This window comes from Antrostomus carolinensis, unplaced genomic scaffold (genome assembly GCF_000700745.2).
Source record: "Antrostomus carolinensis isolate BGI_N321 unplaced genomic scaffold, ASM70074v2 scaffold14942, whole genome shotgun sequence".
Lineage (NCBI taxonomy): Eukaryota > Metazoa > Chordata > Aves > Caprimulgiformes > Caprimulgidae > Antrostomus > Antrostomus carolinensis.
In genome coordinates this window covers 879-19,195 of record NW_010300277.1, presented here as the reverse complement: position 1 = coordinate 19,195, position 18,317 = coordinate 879, and the positions used below count along the sequence as shown (strand labels likewise).

General features: G+C 38.3%; 1 protein-coding gene across 1 annotated transcript in view; it reads left to right on the top strand.

Annotated features, from left to right (window-relative positions):
- Positions 1-17,032, top strand: part of INPP5A (inositol polyphosphate-5-phosphatase A) — a 68,848-nt gene extending 51,816 nt beyond the window's left edge. Inside the window, exons 8-11 of the mRNA XM_029083773.1 lie at positions 11,077-11,188; positions 15,468-15,536; positions 16,801-16,837; positions 16,983-17,032. Of these exons, the coding sequence (XP_028939606.1) occupies positions 11,077-11,188; positions 15,468-15,536; positions 16,801-16,837; positions 16,983-17,032 (268 nt within the window). The remainder of the gene's footprint in view (positions 1-11,076; positions 11,189-15,467; positions 15,537-16,800; positions 16,838-16,982) is intronic.
- Positions 17,033-18,317: the final 1,285 nt, after the last annotated feature.

Sequence of the window (18,317 nt, the reverse complement as noted above, 5' to 3'; positions counted from 1 at the left end):
CCTGCTTGTTTCAGCAGCACAATCGCACGTTTGTGCGCTGTACGGATCTCCGCTTTGAGACTGCGAGAACTTGTTCATGTACAGAGGGTGACCAGAATTGTTTTTTGTTAATAGTATTTTTCTCAGTTATGACTCTACAAGTATTTCCAAATTTAATTTTAAATTTGCGTTTGTGGCTACAAAAATTAGGGTAAACTTACTGCTGTTCTAGAAAGTTGTCCTGGTTTGTCAGTTTTGGTATCATCAAAATGCTTGTGTACTTGAGTATGGACTGAAAAAATAACCTAATCTGATTCTTGCATATTCTCAGTTTTCATTTAAAATTACAAAAGAAGTTCTTCTGTTGTAATAATCTGAATGGAGAGGACATTTTCTGTACATTTCTGGTTCTTAATTGTTTTATATTAATATATGTGCATCTTTTACAATTAGTATCTCTGTCCTTTCTCCTTAATTTCAAATGAAGTCACACAGTCATTTTTATACTGATAAGAATTTTTTTAAAGGAAATGGCTGTGCTATGCTCTACGAGTTGTACATAGTATCCCATCACGATGCTGTGCTGTCAGTTCCAGTTTGGAGCCCTGGCCGGTGTCCGAGCCCGAGACAACCTGTACGTGGATCTGGCTTGTGCTCCAGAAGCCATCCCTCCCTCCATCAGGCCAGGCGAGACAGGCCCAGGCACTGCTCACCCATGATGGATTCGGCTTTCCCATGTCAGCCGTGCCCTGGAGCCGGAGCGGCATCACACTGCCCTGGGGACATGTCCAGTGTCACCTGGGCGAGGGGTGAGGGGCTCGTGTAGGTGCAGGACATACCTGGGGACACAAGTGACAGGAAGGACAGCAGTGTACCTGGTTCTCAGAGGAGAGGATCTGCTAAATTGCCTTAATACGTTGATAAAAATCTCCCACATTCCTAAATGTTAGGGAACCTGACCTTCTGTGAGACTTTACAGGAATGATAAGGAAGAGTTGCCACTCTTGCTATTTAGGATTTAGGGAAAACAATAAAGAAAAGATTGGTAAGTGGGGAAAAAAAAAAGGCAGCATTTCTGATGTGCTTTCTTATAAAATACACCATTTAGAGTGTGAAAAAATGCAAAGTGTTATTAAAAAAAATCTGAATTTTTCTTATCTTTTTTATTTAGGGATCTAAAATTCTTAAGTTGTTAGATCTTTTGGTTTCCAGATTTTCATTATACTGAAGTAGTATTTCAATATAAGTAAGTAATAGAAATATTGAATCTTGAGTAATTTTCTAACTATAAAATGCCTTAATGAAATGATGATGTGGTTTTGTGGTTTTCACTGTATTTACAGTTGTCATTTTCATTATGCTCTTCAAAATCCATGCATAGCCTGCTTTTCTCTAGTTTCTTACCTTCTCTTTTCAGCTGTTTGTAAACTACATTCAATAATCAGTAAGATCACTTAACTCTTATCACTTGTTAGAGAAAACATCTCAGGAATCATTATTCACAGATCTTGGCAAAAAAATTAGGTCCTTGTATATTTCCAGCTACTGTATCATACTTTTTAATACCAGCTTTTAAAAATGAATTTTATATAAAGCTTTTCTTATTTTCTTTCTAGTCCCTATACTAATGTCTCCAACAAGTAAGATTTTGACATTGTAAGAACTATCAAATAAAAAGTTACTTTTTAATTCTGTAGAGAGTGGAGGCCCCGTACTGAGTCAAGCATACTTTGAAATATTATTTTTTTTTAACTATTGCCTTCTTGCTTGTCTCTAAGCAATAGTATAGATAATTCTGTAAAGAAATTGAAATACTTTCCCTGCATTGCTCTATTTGCCAAGTCTAGGCAGCCATGGAGAAAATAAGAACTTTGCTGTATAGCTGTCTTCTCACCACTTGGCATTTAAAGGAGAACTGAAACTAAGCTGATGCCCTCCATGAGAAGTTAATGCGAATCTTCCATGCTTTTTAATGGACTCACCTTTGTTTAAACCCTCTGTGGGAAGGTGTGTTGACTATTCATTGTGAAAGGCTGTATAAAAATACAGTGTAACTAAATTAATTTAACCTTGTAGTCCTGGCTTAAATCACTAAAAGCCAGGACAGTCAATTCTATATTTAGAAAAGCTGTTTTTCAAGGCTTTATAAGTTTATAATGACCATTACATTTTATTGCGGTTTGAAATTTGACATGAGAGGTTTTAAAACATGAAGTAAAATGCTTACTTTCCTTTGGTTCACAGCAAGATTTCAGAAGAATCTCTGTCAGGCTGTTGCACGAGTATTTTCCTACCCATATAGCATATCTACTTTGGGTTATTCATTTTAAATACAGCAGGCACAAAGTTGAAAGGACAAAGTACAAAAGCAGAGGATGCTGTCATGCCAAGGCCAGCCATCTGCCTATAAGTGGAGGAGCGGAGATGAGTTCTGCTCTCAGGGTTGCTTCTGCTTTTCTCAGGACAAAATATGAAAAACAATTCTAGGGGCGGAGATGAGAGCCTTGGCATGGTTGATAAAATGGCAGGTGAATCAGGATTTTCAGAATTACCACTTTGGCCTTAGATGGGTATAAATTACATTAAAGTTCTTTGTTTTCACCTAGACATTAATCCACAGTTTGACTTCTTTTCTGCCTTTTTGCAACAGTGGTTCACTTTTAAGTTTTCAAACTCCTAAGCAACATGCAAATGGCATTCAAATACATGAATATTTTTAATCATACATTGATTTTGGTATGTATAGATCATAATTATTTATAACAATAGTTCTATGAGTGTTTATCATTATAGTGTATTATAGTTATAAATTGAATTTGTACCTGTAAGTGGAATGGTATTAAGGCAACACCGTAAATTCATGTTAATGGCTATGCAAGTGGGTTTCCACAAGGTCTTGACAGACTCTGTGTTAGTGAATGTTAGCATCAGGACTCTTTTCCAGTCAACTTGGTACATGGGAAGGACTCCAAAGCCACTTCTGACCTCTCCTACCAGCCACATCTAAAAATAGAATTTCTGCAGGCATACTTATGGAACTCGAAACAAAACAAAACTATTGTTCTTTAGTGCAAAACTGTAATTTAGTTTAAGACCATATGTCTGCTTGATCCTATGTGAATTCTTGATCCTGTCCTGCGTGACTGTCCTGCTGCGGCGCAGAGGGAGCAGTGGTCAGGCAGTCACCCTCCAAAACACACAGAGCAAAGCCTTGACGGGGCACAGCACTGACAGCATCTGCTTCCTTCACAGGACTGGCAGTGATCTCTCTCTTCAGCAAAGCATTTACTGTCTAAGCATTTTTCTAAATTCCTCTTCAGTTGTGAGTTCCTGTTCTTTAGGTATATGCTCAGCCTGTATCCTGTTACCATCCTGTACAACCCCTGCATCAGAGAAGCGTCCTAGTGATGCAGGGAATGGACTTCGAGGATAAAACTCCCAGCCTGATAGCTCTGGAGCTGTACGTGCTGAAGCCGTTCTACCCCTGGTCAGCAGCCTCTGCCCGTGGGGCTCCCCGGCACGTCCTTGTGCTTCACAGTCAGGATCACCAGAAACCTGCCAAGGGAGAAGTGTCTGCAGAAAATGCAGCCATCCCTCCCATCAGCAGGGAGCATGGTCGGGGTCGGTTGTTCCTCTCCCCAGACGAGGGGCTAGCCTCTTCAAAGCCCACCCCCTTCCTCGTTTGTCTTCCCCTGGGCTGAGAATAGGAGAAGTAACAAACCGTGCTGCCTTCAGCAAATCCTGCTGCCATCCTCCTGAAATTTGCCAAAAGCAAAGGCCAGCTGGAAGAGGAGTCACAGCTTAGTAAGAAATCACAGGCTGTGTTACAAGTCCACTATCTTTACACAGAATGTAAAGACCCCTTCTAAGAGTATTTTTCAGACATTATTCACCCATTCCTATACTCCTGTATTTTGAGGCCTTTTACTTTATATAGTGAATATTCATGTTTTCATTGCATTACTCTTTGTAATCTAATGTAGCCCATAGCAACCTTAGCCATTGCAGACTAAATACAATTCAGAATTCTGAACTCTGTAAGCTCTGTCAGTCACGGGCCGAGCAGCCTGGCCGTGAGCAAACAGCAAGCCTAGTGTGAGGCTGGAACAGAGTTTGGTAGTCAGCAATCACTGCAAAAGGCAGTAGGTGTGAAAAAAGAAGTAACGACATTGTGGTCAGTCAATATACAGGTGGGCAATTGTTACCTTTATCACTGCTCTCCATTAATTATTATAATTATTCTTGTAGCTGTTGTATAGCAAAGATAGGAGCTGACTTTAGCAAGAGTTCACACCCACCTACAAGGTTTGCTCTCAGATAAGTCTGCATGCACAGTAATCTCGTGTATTAATCATTCTCTTAAAGTGACCTGTTCTTGTTTGTTGTTGCATTAGGCTGTCATGTAATTTACTGGTTGGACATATGTTTGTGTCTTAGATATCCTCTGTGTGATATTTTTCCCAAGCAGACCCTCTGCACTGGCAATATCCTGGCTTTGGCACCTCTCACCAGGAGACAGGTTGAATCTCATTTACTCTTGGAAAAGTGTTTCTCCTTTGGAATTTTCTCTGGCTCTGGTCCCTTATTCTGCCAGAATTCTGTTCAGTCTATAATCTGTTTATTCTCTACCCTTGTATTTTGTCCCATGACCTTTTTTTATTCTAGTAGGTTGCACAGTGATACATAACATGTTTTCTGGTTGAGTTTGCACTAGAGAGTGAGCCAGTCTGCTCTGCATGATGTAAAGCCATTTTCAAACATGCTCATTTGTTCCTTCCCTTCTGCGGAGACCATCCAGAGAAGAACAGCTCTGCCTTTTGTACCCAGTCCTGTGGGTGCCATTGTACATATCCCAGCTGTCACCCTTGGGTGTGAAATGGGAAGACAAGCCGATGGTTTAGATTTTTGACAGACTGCCTTAATACTTACCAGCGTCCTCGGCTATGACCCTGCATGTTTTCAGAGTATACAGATCATCTGCTGCCAGGACTGGTGCAGTATTCCTGAAGCAAACAGGATTCCCATTTCTTGGAACATTACCTCAGTAATGCTCCTGGGTCCTGTTGTCTTACAAAAGGAGAAATTAGGCACTCGAATAGATTAAAAAATGTTAAAGCCCTAGATGATTTTATGCTTACTTTTATCAGTTACTTTTATAACACATTATTTTTCTGCCTATTAAGAAGTATTTTCCACCAAACAGAAATACTTCATACTCATTCATACACTGTAAAACACATTCCAGGTATCAGGTATCTTACATATCACCAGTGGATCCCTCAGCCCCTGAGGAGCAGATACCCACAGGATACTGCATAGTTGTCTGGGTTCTTCATTATCTAAGGCTGGAGCACAGAAACAGCTTCCCAGCTGGAAGCAGAAAAGACAGCTGTCATTTCCATCAAAACAGTTAGAATTTAATAATTAACATGGTTTTCAGACAGATCTTATCCTCATTTCTCACCTTACATTAAACCAGTACTGCTCTCACCATCATTCTCAATTAATTTCCAAATTAAAATAGAGTGTTTCTTTAATTTGTGAGGAACTGGATAGAATTACCCAAGTAAGCAGTTCTGTTTGTTTTAAGGAATTGTGGCAAAGGGAAAAAGAGAGGAAAATCAATGAAGTAAAAGAGTTTAAAGGACTGATTATTACTGTGTGCCATGTGTAAGGTGCTGTTTTGAGTACCAAATTAAATAGGTACTCAAAATATTACAAATTCTAAACAGGTTATGGTCTTTCCTGCTAACGAGGCCACTCACTGTATTCTTGTCGGAAAGCGCTGTTGAAAAGCCCAGTAGTTTGGAACCTGAACCCTCTCCCACCTGTTGCCTCACCTTTGCGGTAATTTTTTTCCAGAATAAGAATTTGTAAGTTATAGCCTAAAAGCAAGTTACTCTAAGCCAGGCATGTTCCCAGAGAAGACATTTAGCTCGGTCGCAGTCACATACAGTAACATCAGACTTTTGCTGAAACGAGCCAGCACTGGGTCCTTCCCAACAAGCCAGCATTATTCATAATTACATTTATCCACTTGTAACAGTAGTGGTATTGCGTACATGTTATTGCATACATGCATACATACAAACATACAACATTGCTGTTGTTAAAGCAATAGAGCCAGTCACTCATTGTCCACTCGCTGAAGCACTGGTATTGCTGAATAATCCATTTTTGTCAGCAGGGGCCTCTCCACGAGGCTCATATTGAACAGCAAAGTGTCGCGTACCAGTTGCTCTCAGCCGTGCATCAGCCTCTGGCTCCCAGACCCCACGCAGGGCACCAGTGGGACAGTGCAAGGACTAGGGCACGTTCACCTTATCACCAGGGCTTGGCTGTAGGGTGTTCATCAACAGCCAGGGGAGATCTTATCTATGGGAAGTGTTCTGGGCAGGAAGGGAAGGGCCAGTTGTTGCTCACTGGAAAAAGAAAGGGGCTCTGGGTTTCTTTTTTTAATTGGAAAAGGTCCAGAATTACTCTGGTGATACAGAAATGTTAAGTCTGAAGCATATTATAGACATGTATTTTCCAAAGAAGTGTGTCAAGCCAAAAACCAATATACCCAACATAAGTCCATAAAAAAGATTCAGAGGAAAACGTGGCATCGTTAACCTTCCTGTTTTGTGTTGCGCCCGGAGTTGCGGCTCAGTCCTGTTTACCCATCTTACTCTTTGCGGCTGGATTGCCCGGGTGACCCCCTTTTTATTGTCACCTTTGACTCTGATTGTTGGTGCCATCACCATGGTGTTAGTGTAGCCTTTGCAAGTAGCAGCTGTTTAAGGCATTGTACTTTAACTACTGTGTTTGCAGGACTGTGTTTACCCTCCTGATTTGGCCTGAGTGAGATGCCTGTCGAGGCCAGTTAGCTCACAGAGCATCATCAAGGCTTATTAGTGTTTTGGTACTCAAACAGCAATGTGTCTTACTGCTTAGCTTTAACTATCTGCTGCCTAAGATCAGCATATGGAGATAAATTACATGGGGTAATTTGTTATGAAGAGAACTAGGGAACCCAAATCTCCCTTTCAGATTCAAGGAAGTACAAATGGTAAGTCGATTTGGAGGAAGAAACTGGGCACTGGCAAAAATTAGATGTCATACTTTGATTGGTTAAATGGCATTATATTGAAATCACAGTCTTGTACCAGCTCACGCTAATGTTGAGTTGGAACCTTGTCAATTAAAAATATCAAAATATTTTTATTTTTATCTTTGACCTTAGAACTTTTGAAGCTCCCAAAGCTTGGACTGGCAGTCTGCATTCACTGTCCTTGCTTCTGGTAAAAGCATCTTAGACCATCTGAAAGTCTGTCAGAGCTAAAAGTAAATTGGTCCAAGAAAATACAAAACTGGTAAATAATTTTCTGATGAAAAGCAGTTGGGACTCATCCCCTTGTGAAGGTCTCTCTCAGTATCATATATAAATAGAAAGATGAAGGTTTAGTAAATGTGAAGACTCACACCCACCTTCAAAAATAAAACCGACCAAATCAAAACTGTCTCTCAGCACTTCGCATAAAGAGCTCAATTTTCATCACAGCTTTTTAATTCCATCCCAGCTCAAATGTTTTGTATGAGAAACAATTCAGTTATATAAAATACAGGAACAATTAATAGATGAGAAGTGGTCTTTGAATAGGAGGTGTTTCCACTCCCTGAAACATGATAAAGTTTGCCTAAACATCTGCATATGAATCTAGATAGAGGATGCACCATCTTTTAGAATAACCTTTATTGTACTAAAAAAGATTACATAGCTTAATTTTCCCCCACTGTTGCCTAGTAGACATTGTCACACTTCCTACAACACTACTGGAAATGTCTTGACCATAGAAAGCAGAATCCCTAAAGCATTACCAGCAGCAGGGCACAGCCACCGTGTTCACTGTGTGTGAAAATGAGCTGGAAAGCAGAACTGTGTGCGACAGACAGCTTTTAAAGGTAATAACGCTCCAAAGTGAATTAATTGTTTCCTGTTAGAAAGTACATTTCACCCATCCCAGTAACCCATTTTATCCGTTCTTACTCAAGGGAAGAGTTCATTAGGAGCATTTTTCCTGTCTGGAAGTGCCAGTTAAGGAGACATTTATATACACAGTATTGTTGGCTTGTGTTTCGAGTTAAGACACTGCTGACAGGATGGTTTATGATGTCAGAAGACTTTTCACCCTGCAGTAAGTATTTTTGTAAAGGTGTCCAATCATCTTTGACAACACCTGTCAACAGCAGTAGTGCAGTAATGTTACTGACGCTCCTAATGTTTTCCCCAAACAATTGCCAAGTAGCTCTCATTCTTATTAACTGTAACACCAGTAGTTCACTCGACTGCCTGCTCCTTATTAACAGAGTTAGTTAACAATTCCTCATAGTGTCTGGTTAAATTTTGACAATGTTGAGCATTATATTAATTTTGTTGCTTTAGTTAGTACCTCTTGGAAGTTTTACTCAGAAAACCCACCTGACAGTAATCCTGGTTAAATAAAATGAGTGTAACTGAAACAGATGTTTGTGAAATGGTGGAAAGGTGGAAAAGCAGCTAGAAGGAGCAGCTTGAAAGGAAAATGAACCTTAACTGGAGATAAATCATACAAGGCTCTCACATGGATGCTCCAGAACTCTGCCTGTCGTGCAGTCAGAGTGTGTTGTGCATAACTCGACTGGCTGGCATACACAGAGAATAACAGACTATTTTTGTTATTAGTTATTCAGCTAACATGAGTGGTTAAGGTCCTAATTTTCAAATTTGCTACTGTTTTAAAAAGGACAGAAAATGGTTTTCCTTATTCTTGGGGGGTGTATCTAGTTAGGATTTGTTATGATGTCTATATCAGCATTTCACTGACAGTGGGACTTGCACAAGCCAAAGAGGTGGTGGTGGGGAGGGAGAAGCCTTATTCATTAGAGTGCAGCAAGGCAGAATGCGCCGCACTTCCGGCCTGAAGGAAGGATGCTGCCTTATAAAAAGAAGAGATTGCCGCACTTTATTGTATTAAATTATTACCTACAGATCATTTTGTCTGGATAACTTTTGCAGCATTTATTTTCATCTGTCTGAGCCATTAGAAATCTGATTTGTCAAAGATTTGTAAACTACAGTAACTTTTTGACTGGGTGATCAGCACTAAAGACCTTGAAAAACTGGCAGAAGTTTTCACCCTGTGAAAATGTTAAGATCAATAAAGCAAATTGATAAATACTGTTTCACAGAATATAGGCTCTTGGATGAGATGCTCTAACACATAGCAGTAACAGATCATTCCAGGTACGGAACATCATATTTTAAAAGCCATACAGTTAATGCCATAAAAAGAAGGACTATGTGAAACATGATTGATTCTTATACCTTATGTCATAAAAAGTAGCTTCAGTTATGTGGGGTTCTTGAATAACTAAAGTAAGAGGTTAAAAGAAAAAGTCAACCCTTAAATTGCAGACAAAGAGCTTCTACTACCAATAGTATTACATCATCAAAATATTTCACAGACACTGAGAAATAAGCTGTACTTCTGTATGTCAGTGAAGCAGCAAATTGAATTCTCATAATATGTTTTGAAAATGAGTCTTGTTAGGTTTGATGAGGTGGAAAAGGTACTGAGATCACTGGTTTGTTCCAATACGTTCAGTCCGCTTTTCTTGGATGTTTGCCATGGCTAATCTTTTTAATGGCAGTGTAGCTTGTAAACCCATTTGGTAGAAAGCTGTACGTCTCAGTTTCAGATTAGCACACCAAGTAGGGTGGTAAATAAGTTTCTCTTCAAGCATGCAAACCCTTTTGTTACAGTACAAGAAATTTTATTTTAATGTACATACCAGGAAAACCTCAGTATTTCCTTTATTAATTCAGTGATGAACAGAATAAACCGCAAGTGTCATTTTAAATACACCCACACATATATATGTAGATAATATGCACCAGCCTTGTGGTTTTTGTTTAAAGACATTTATCAAGGACAAATTTCATTCAGGCCCACTATTCAAGAAACTGAGCCTGCCACAAACCCTCTGGATTTCTCAAAAACCCCTCTTTGGCTCCTTACCCATGCCATTTTGGAAATTGTCTAGGAAAACAGTGGGCCTTACAGCACAATGGGCCATCATCAATTTCCAAGTTCTATCATATTAAACCAGTGAGAACATTTGGATAAAACGAGGAAGACTTTGGCCTCAGCCTCCTGACAGTTAAACCAGAGGTTGCCACTTAGGTACTTAAGGTGATTTCAGCCTGTGGGCTTACACAGGAATGTTGAGGTAACATATTTAGGCTGCTCTGTAGGTTAAAATAAACTCTACCTGTTGCCTTTTAAAGCTAAGTTAGAACGCACTGGAGGTCCCATAGCACATTTATAATGACCCCACAGCATAACTACCATTTAATCAGCTTCTATTCCAGATGTATTTACAAAGTTATTTACTTTTTATTAACATAGTTTCATACAAAGGTACAGAAACTTAGGTAGTCAGCATCATTTTTGTGAAAACACAGTCCTAATTCCTTAGTTCTGAAGAAATCCCCTGAAAACCCTGCTTTCTGGTCATACCTTCCTTTTGTGTACAGCTGCAGAAATCCCAGTGCTCTGAGCCCTGTTTTCTGTTAAATTATTCCTGGATAGCTCTCCTTGAGAGAATCCTGCAAAGAAATCCCATGAGATGAGCCCTTTTTTTTTTTCTTTTCTTTTTTTTTTTTAATTAGGTTTCCTTTTTCGTGTTCTGCCTATTCATTTTCCATAGTCATAGCCAGCAGCCTACTCTGTACTTGAGTTGTTGTTGAACAGATTTTCATACTTTCACATAGATAAATAGTCTGCTGTCTTTAAAGACTCTCACATGCAAAAATGCAAGGAAGGAGGTGAGAGTTTTGAAACTGTGTGTGTCTTAACACGTTGGCCTGAAGTAGGATTGTAGATACGAGAAGAAGAGAAAGAGCACATGAGAAAGAAAGGGGGAGGAGAAAAGAAAGATAAGTAAGTATGAGAGGTGTCTAAATGAGCTGCTTTTTGACAGTTAAGTTTTTTAATTAGTGCAGTCATCTGAGACAGAGATTTCAGGCTGCTTTGCAAAAAGTGGCTGATGGTTGTGATTGTGATTTCTCTGCAGTTACCCGTACAGCGAGGACTCTAGCCAGGGAAAGCAGTACATGAATACGAGATGTCCAGCCTGGTGTGACAGAATCCTGATGTCCCACTCAGCCAAGGAGCTCATTCTGAAAGTAAGTACAGACCTGCAGCCACCCCGCTGCCCCCGCGTTCGTTTATCTTCAGCAAAGGTAGGTAGGGCTGATACACTTGCTTGTCCTTGAATTTTCAGTTGCCTGTAGCAAATGCTCACCAAGCTGAAGACAGCGTACTGTGGCAGTAATGAACAGTTATGCCTGCAGTGCTTTCCACCCAAGAGTGTGGATTTGTCCCAGTTAACCTGTTGGCAGTTACCAAAGCACAAGCTTTCACAAACGCTTCTTTTGGTATCCGGGCTGCCAGCACTGGCTGCGTGTCGTCCCTCCTGTGCCGCTTCTGTCAGTGCTGTACTGGGATGTACAGCACTGGGAAACTCTGCCTGCTTTAAAAATGAGTAACAAAAAATAAAAAGCCTCCATCAGTCCCCCAGTCCAGTCTGCAGTAACTTAGGTAACAGCACTGCCCTTTCGAGGGATTCAGCAGATGCAGACAAAAGTAACTAGGAGTGGCTGCTGCCTGAGGTGTAATGCTATGGAAGGAAAAACCTGTATAGCAGCAGCTTGAGGTGCCTGAGTTACAAGCGTGGTAGATTGAGGTTCCTTCTGTTGCTGATGGTGAGAAGTGGATTTCCCAAGCATATGTCGGATCCTAGATGCGTCAAATCTCCTGTCACTGTCCCCTGAATGAAGGCAGACTCTCCAGCAGGTAGGCTCCTAACTTTGTTACACCAATTAAGTGCCTAAATTTAGACATTCCATTAGAGCTTTAAAAACACGATTGTGCAAAGTTTTTAAAATCCCATAGTTCCTCTTGGGATTTTAGCATAAGGTAAAGTAAGGTAAATTTTTAGAGGTAAGGTAAACTTGGTGATGCTCTGTCCAAGGTTAAGCGACCAACATATAATTCAGGAGCCTTCCAGTTTTCCTTTTCTCTCGTTTTCTCTCTCTCCTACTTGTTCTGCTCTGCTCTCCTTTCCCTGGAGACACTGAACCAGGTCAGCCAGTTATGTCTGCCAACTTACACTGCCTCTTTTTTTTCCTGTGTGCTTGTTCATGACAACTGGAGACCTGTCCTGTTCATGCTGGCTATCAGCTATTCTAAAGGACCGAGAACACCTCAGGAAATCTCTGTATGATGAGGCCTCACTCGTGCCTTTCTGCTCGGAGCTGAATTTTCCCTGCTGTGCTAGCTGTGGCCACAAGCATAACGCAGGAATGAATGTGCTGCGACTGTTGTGTTGAGGTTGTCTTGCTGACCAGACTGCATGACTGTCTCATTCACAACAGACCTACCAAACCCACGATTGCCCAAAGTCATGTGTGTCCCTATGTTCCTGGATAACTAATGCAGTTTAATGGGAGTGAATTGCGGAAAATAATCTTTGCAAATAAATCCATATTCTACAGCTTCATGGCTTTGTTTTCTGTTTAAATTAATGAAACCCTTGAAACTTGCTCTCCTGAAGTTTGTAACCTTCTGTTTCTCTCTCTTATCAGGGTTATTTATCATTATTAGACTGTTTGTTTGGCAGTATATAACTCACTGAAAGGCTGAGAACATTTTTTCCAAATTTCAGTTTGATGAACTTCCTCGCACAGTTTAATGTGTAAATAGTGTCTGCCTGATATCTTGGAAGTTTCACCCAAAATTTTAGACAATGCGTGTACTGCAGTATTTAATTTTAAAAAATGGCAAAGCTAAGAGGAATGTGGGCTTTATAGTAAAATAGTGATGTCAAAATCAATGTTATTTGATCTTCTTGTACAGAAATATCATATGGAAAAGTGAGACTTTACCCAAAATACTACAGATAGTACTTGGCGCCCATGAAATTCCTAAAGAACAAAGGATTAAAGCCATGGAAAGGTGGGCCAATGAGGGAAGATTTTTTTTTTTTTTTTAAGCTATGAATAAGGAGATAGAAGTGTACACAAAGGCTTGAAGAGTGTAAACAGTACAGAGGGAAAGGAATTCTTTCAGATTATCTAGGGGGGTATAACTTGGATATAATGGGAGAAAATTAAACAAAGGAAATAAATTTGTAACTGTGAGGTTACTTAGCCCAATTATTAGTCTCCACAGAACAGAAACACAGTCAGTTGGATCATTAAAAGCTTACATTTAAAAAATGCATATAATTTTGTCTCTGCAGGTTTGTGTTTGCAAACTATGAGTATGCAGTTTGTGAGGACATCTCCAGAAATGCATATGCAAAATTACATATGTAGATGAGGCCAAACTGGCATGGTTGTTTTACTCAGTGAGTCTATACCAATAAAGGAGTTAGCTTATCCAGGAAAAAACCAAACTGTAATTCTGGCCCATAAAACTTAATTAAAATATGCAGTAGAAAAGAATGCTGAACTGATAGAGGAAAGGGCAAAATGACCTTACAAGTTTTTGTGGTTTTACACAGTAAACAGTGTTTGCCTTGCCTCTGAGAATTTATTCCACTGCAGAGACTTATGCTTTGAAGCTTTAAAAGGAACTGTGAAGGAAGTAAAAGCAAATTTTAATTAACTGGTTGCACTGTCACAGATCCTTCAAATATAGATGTATATGAATTCTGAAAGAATTTTTGGTGGTACCTAGCTATTGAATATTCTTATGCAGGTAATTATTTTGCTGTATTAATTTTTCTTGTAGGCAAATTAAATAAATTATTTTTCTGTTTTAGCAATTCTGTATTTTATTTCAAACAAAAATCGTAGCAAATCTGCATTTTAATCCTGTGTAAAGAAAGGATAGCACACACAAATCGCCACAGTGTATACAGTGTGTTCAGCTACACAGTAGGCATTACAGATTGTACAGACATGGGGCTGTAAACAGCTTTCATGCAACATCATCGATCATGCCATGGTCGGTTACCTCACCATCATGTTATTTTATGCTTCCTGAGCCCTAAAACACCAAAGGTTGCCCACTGCTAGGGAGCTGCGTTGACGCCTGATAGCATGAAGTAATGAATGCTCAGCCAAGTGTATATTGTTTCTGCTTGTGCACCGCTGTAATTTGTTTATCTGTCTAAAGATTATGCAGTTGAAAATCCACAATTTTATGCTGCCTTTGTAAATTATCAAGTCGCTTTTGATGAATGTATCCCCACTTCCGATGCTAGTGGCATTATGATCTTGAAATATTGGAAAGTGCTCATGCATACAATGCAGAAGGTTATGTTTTTATATTTTTGGCAGACAACCGTGCTATAAAGTAAATCTGACCTTAAGCTTCCTTACTGCATTAAAGATAATTCAGTTTTAACTTTATAGTCCTAAATGCTACTGTTTATATAAAGTTATTGCCCAGTCAAACTTGACTGATTACAGATGAGAAAGTCCTGAGTGTTTCATACAAAATAAATTAGTGTTGCCAACTAGTTTAAAGCACATCTATGATTGTATTAGAGACTTGAGAGTGTGCAGATTGCGGATTTAATTAGCTTATAGGGATTGTTTAGCATAGTAAGATATTGTCTTGTATGGGAATGTATTTATTTATTTATTTCTCCCTGAAGTACTGTGCTAGAGAATCAAAGCAGATACTCAAAATCCTCTTCATTGCAAATGGCAGAAAAATAGGTACATTTTATTATTCATTAAGCTACAAATGCTAAAGAAGTCAGTGTATAAGGATAAAGTTCAACATGGAACAAAATTAAAGCAATTAATAATGGAGAGACTGGGGGAATGTCATCTTTCATTTGCTAATTTTCTTAAAATCATTTAATGCTTTTTTTTCAGATTAAGAAATGTATCTCATAAATGATTAAAGACTATACTCATAAACTCTAAAACATTCATTCAGCTCTCGGAACATTTAAAATTGCTTATAAGATGAAATCAAATGCTCTTATAAAGCAATGTGGATTGCATTTAATTCTAAGAACAACATATATCTCACCTAATTCAATAAAAATTGTGTGTTGTTCTTAAAAAAGGGCTGGCCAAACGTGCTAGCTGCATTTCACTGGCAAAAGGTTGGAATGCAATCATAACTGAGTCACTCATTTAATCTACCCAAGTGTTAGCTCGCTAAAATTTCTTGAGGTCCCAGAAGCGAGGAGTAGATGCAGTGATTTCATGAGTTATTTTTCATGGCCAAATTACTGCAAGCAGTACTGGACATAAAAATTCATTCTATGTGGTCTGTCTCTGGAGAATCCAAGCACAGCTGCATTAAGATCACTTCATTCAGAAACTGGTTTGAACTATTTGCATACATTATTTCCATATTTCTTTCTGTTTCAGCTGGAGGATGTACTTGAACTGACTTGTGTTTTGTTGTGTTTTGTTTCTCTTTTTTTTTAACTAGTCAGAAAATGATGAGAAGATAGTAATATATGACCACATTGGGCCAAATGTCTGCATGGGGGATCACAAGGTAATTAAACATTTTAGTATTCCAAGTCTTTTTTATTAGGAAGGAGAATGTGTGTACTAGTTTCTGTTAATTTTATGTTTAAGTCAGCTATATTTCTATCCTATTTTTAATTTAAAGCCTCAAAAATGTTTTGTAGTTGAATTCAACTGAAATCAGCCAGTATATGAGAGTAGTTACTTGTATGTAAATCAAATAAAGAACAGGATGATGTGTACTAGAATGAAAGCATGATACAATACAAAATGAAGAGGAGCAACTGTCTGTGCACTTATGACTATTCTTGTAAAACAAATGTATTTTCATTGGGTTACCAAAATTGCTTCCAAAACATAGCTTCTATTAATTTGGTGCCTAGCTGCTTGTTAGTAAAATAACATATTGGTATTTCCATATTTAAGCAACAAGTGAGAAAAAGAACATAGAATTACATAAATATCAGTTGTTAAAGTGAAAAAAAATACATTAATTTTACAATCTTCTCTGCTGAAGATACCATATTGAAAGCTCAGTTAGAAATACAGCAAAACCAAGTATTTGCTTTCTTGGAAAAAAGCTGATTGAGGAGTAGCAGGTAGCCTCTGAAACCTTATATAAAAACTCAACTAGAAACTTCCAAAAACTTGTAAACTTTACAACAATGGTCATGTCTCAGTCCTAGAGACAGTGCTACAGCTCTTGATTTCAGTGACAGATAATGGGTAATTACATGTGTGTCTGCATGCACACACGTAAATCCAAATTCAGAAATATATCCCAGAGTTCTGATGAGACAGAGTATTGTTTTTCTGAGGAAGAATGCACTTAAGAGATGTGGTCCAGAACCGTCCAAGTCATATTTTAGAATACAGAAGTTTAGTAAGTTCTCCAGTAAAATTTAAAGTTCAGTGTGTCAGCAGCTGAAGGACAGCCAGTTCAGAAACAGTAATTTTTGTTGCCTTTGTCACCAGCGTATTTAACATGAATTTTTTTAGTGTGGCACTTTGAGTGGAGCTAATTCTGTGATAAAAGGGAGTTGTGTATGGGACCTAATCCTCTTCCCACAGAAATCGGTGGCAAATTTTCCCTTAGGTTCCAATGGGAGCAGAGATCTGTAAGGAGATGACGTAGTTCTCTTGTGCATTTTGTAGTTAGATTAATACAAAAAAATTCTTCCTCATTTTGTTTCCAGTCATAGGAGAATTGTTGTTGTGTTTACTACTGTAAAAAAAAAAAAAAAGTTTATTTTTCAAATGTGTAACTTCTGTTTTTCCCTGACTTGCTGCAGCCTGTGTTCCTGTCCTTTCGAATAGCTGCTGGGGCAGGTAAACCTATTGCAAATGTGCACAAGTGTTGTGTCGTGCAGTGATGTGGTGGTAAATATCATTTTTTTTCCTTTACGTTTATATTTTCTACATCATTTCCCCTGTGTTTATTTTTCTTTTTTTAAAAATGCCAATTCTGCAACAGGAAAAAGATGCCTACGAACTGAGAAGATTTTCCGTGAAACCACACTGTAGCAAGGAGGGCAAGGAATGCGCAGTATACTGAAATACATAATCGTAACAGCTGTATTGATAAATCAAGTCCCGAGTGCCACATTTTTAGACTGCTGATCGTACACTATGCTTCAGCATCTGGACTCTGTTCGAGAAAAGCCTCACATACCTCACTGTCTTGTATGTTCATGTGACATCAAGTAGAAACGTGGAATTATTTTTTATATATATGTCACAATTCTGTTGCCAAAACTCTAAATAGACAAGAGATGTTCTGTATTTTAGATTTCACAACTTTCAACTTTTAATAAGTGTTTGTCAATGTGGAAAAGCTATTTCAGCATATTATAAACTTTTAAAGATGTCATGCCTAACATTATATATCTTTACCACTTTGGGGTTTTGTACATTGGATTGTATAGATAGAGATATCGATGGTTTTAAATGGTATTTTCTTTGTTGACCAAGGCTTATGGTTTGTGTTTTAGTTTTAGTATTTTGTTTTTCATTTTTATATTTTTTTCTCATGTTATTTACTATACTGCCATGTTACATGGTTTTTGAATCACACAGCAGCTGCTTTCTATACATACATATATATGTGTGTGTATATATATGTATGTATGTGTATATATACACAGATATATAAATAATTTATAAACCTGACCAAAACTTAGGTTAAATATACTTTCCCACATGAATGCTTGAGAGTGCCATATCAGCAGTTAGTGTCCGAGTCTTAGCAGGTTTAGTTAAGTGTACATCAACAACCAACATTTATATAATAAATAATATATAGCCGTGCCATCCTGGATACAGATATATAGCATACTATATAGCACATATATTAGCAGTTTCACTTTGTTACTCCTATAATCCCTTCTTTCTATGTAATATTAAGGATTGAATGTGAAGTTCTTAGCTAGGTTTGGGTGTAACTTTCCAGAATTTTGTAAACTGTTTTTGTCCGTCTTTTGTTACTGTTTTATGGTGCCAAGTATTCTATATTGAAACAATAACAACATGGGAGAAAAAAAAATAATAGTCTGCTTCAGGTAGCAACTGTATCAGACACAGACTGTATTTATACAGTGTTAAAGAAAAAAAAAGACTGTAAATTTTCCTGGTTAGTAGCTGAGTGCAGCCTACAATATAATCTTGTTATGAACATTTTTCTCCTACCACTAAATACAACATTAAAAGGTGATTAGGGAGTCTGTTGATGAAACACAAATGTATGTTTTATTGATTTAATTTAGAACACTACAGAGTTCACGGACTGCGTGATGGCATTAGATTGATGCTT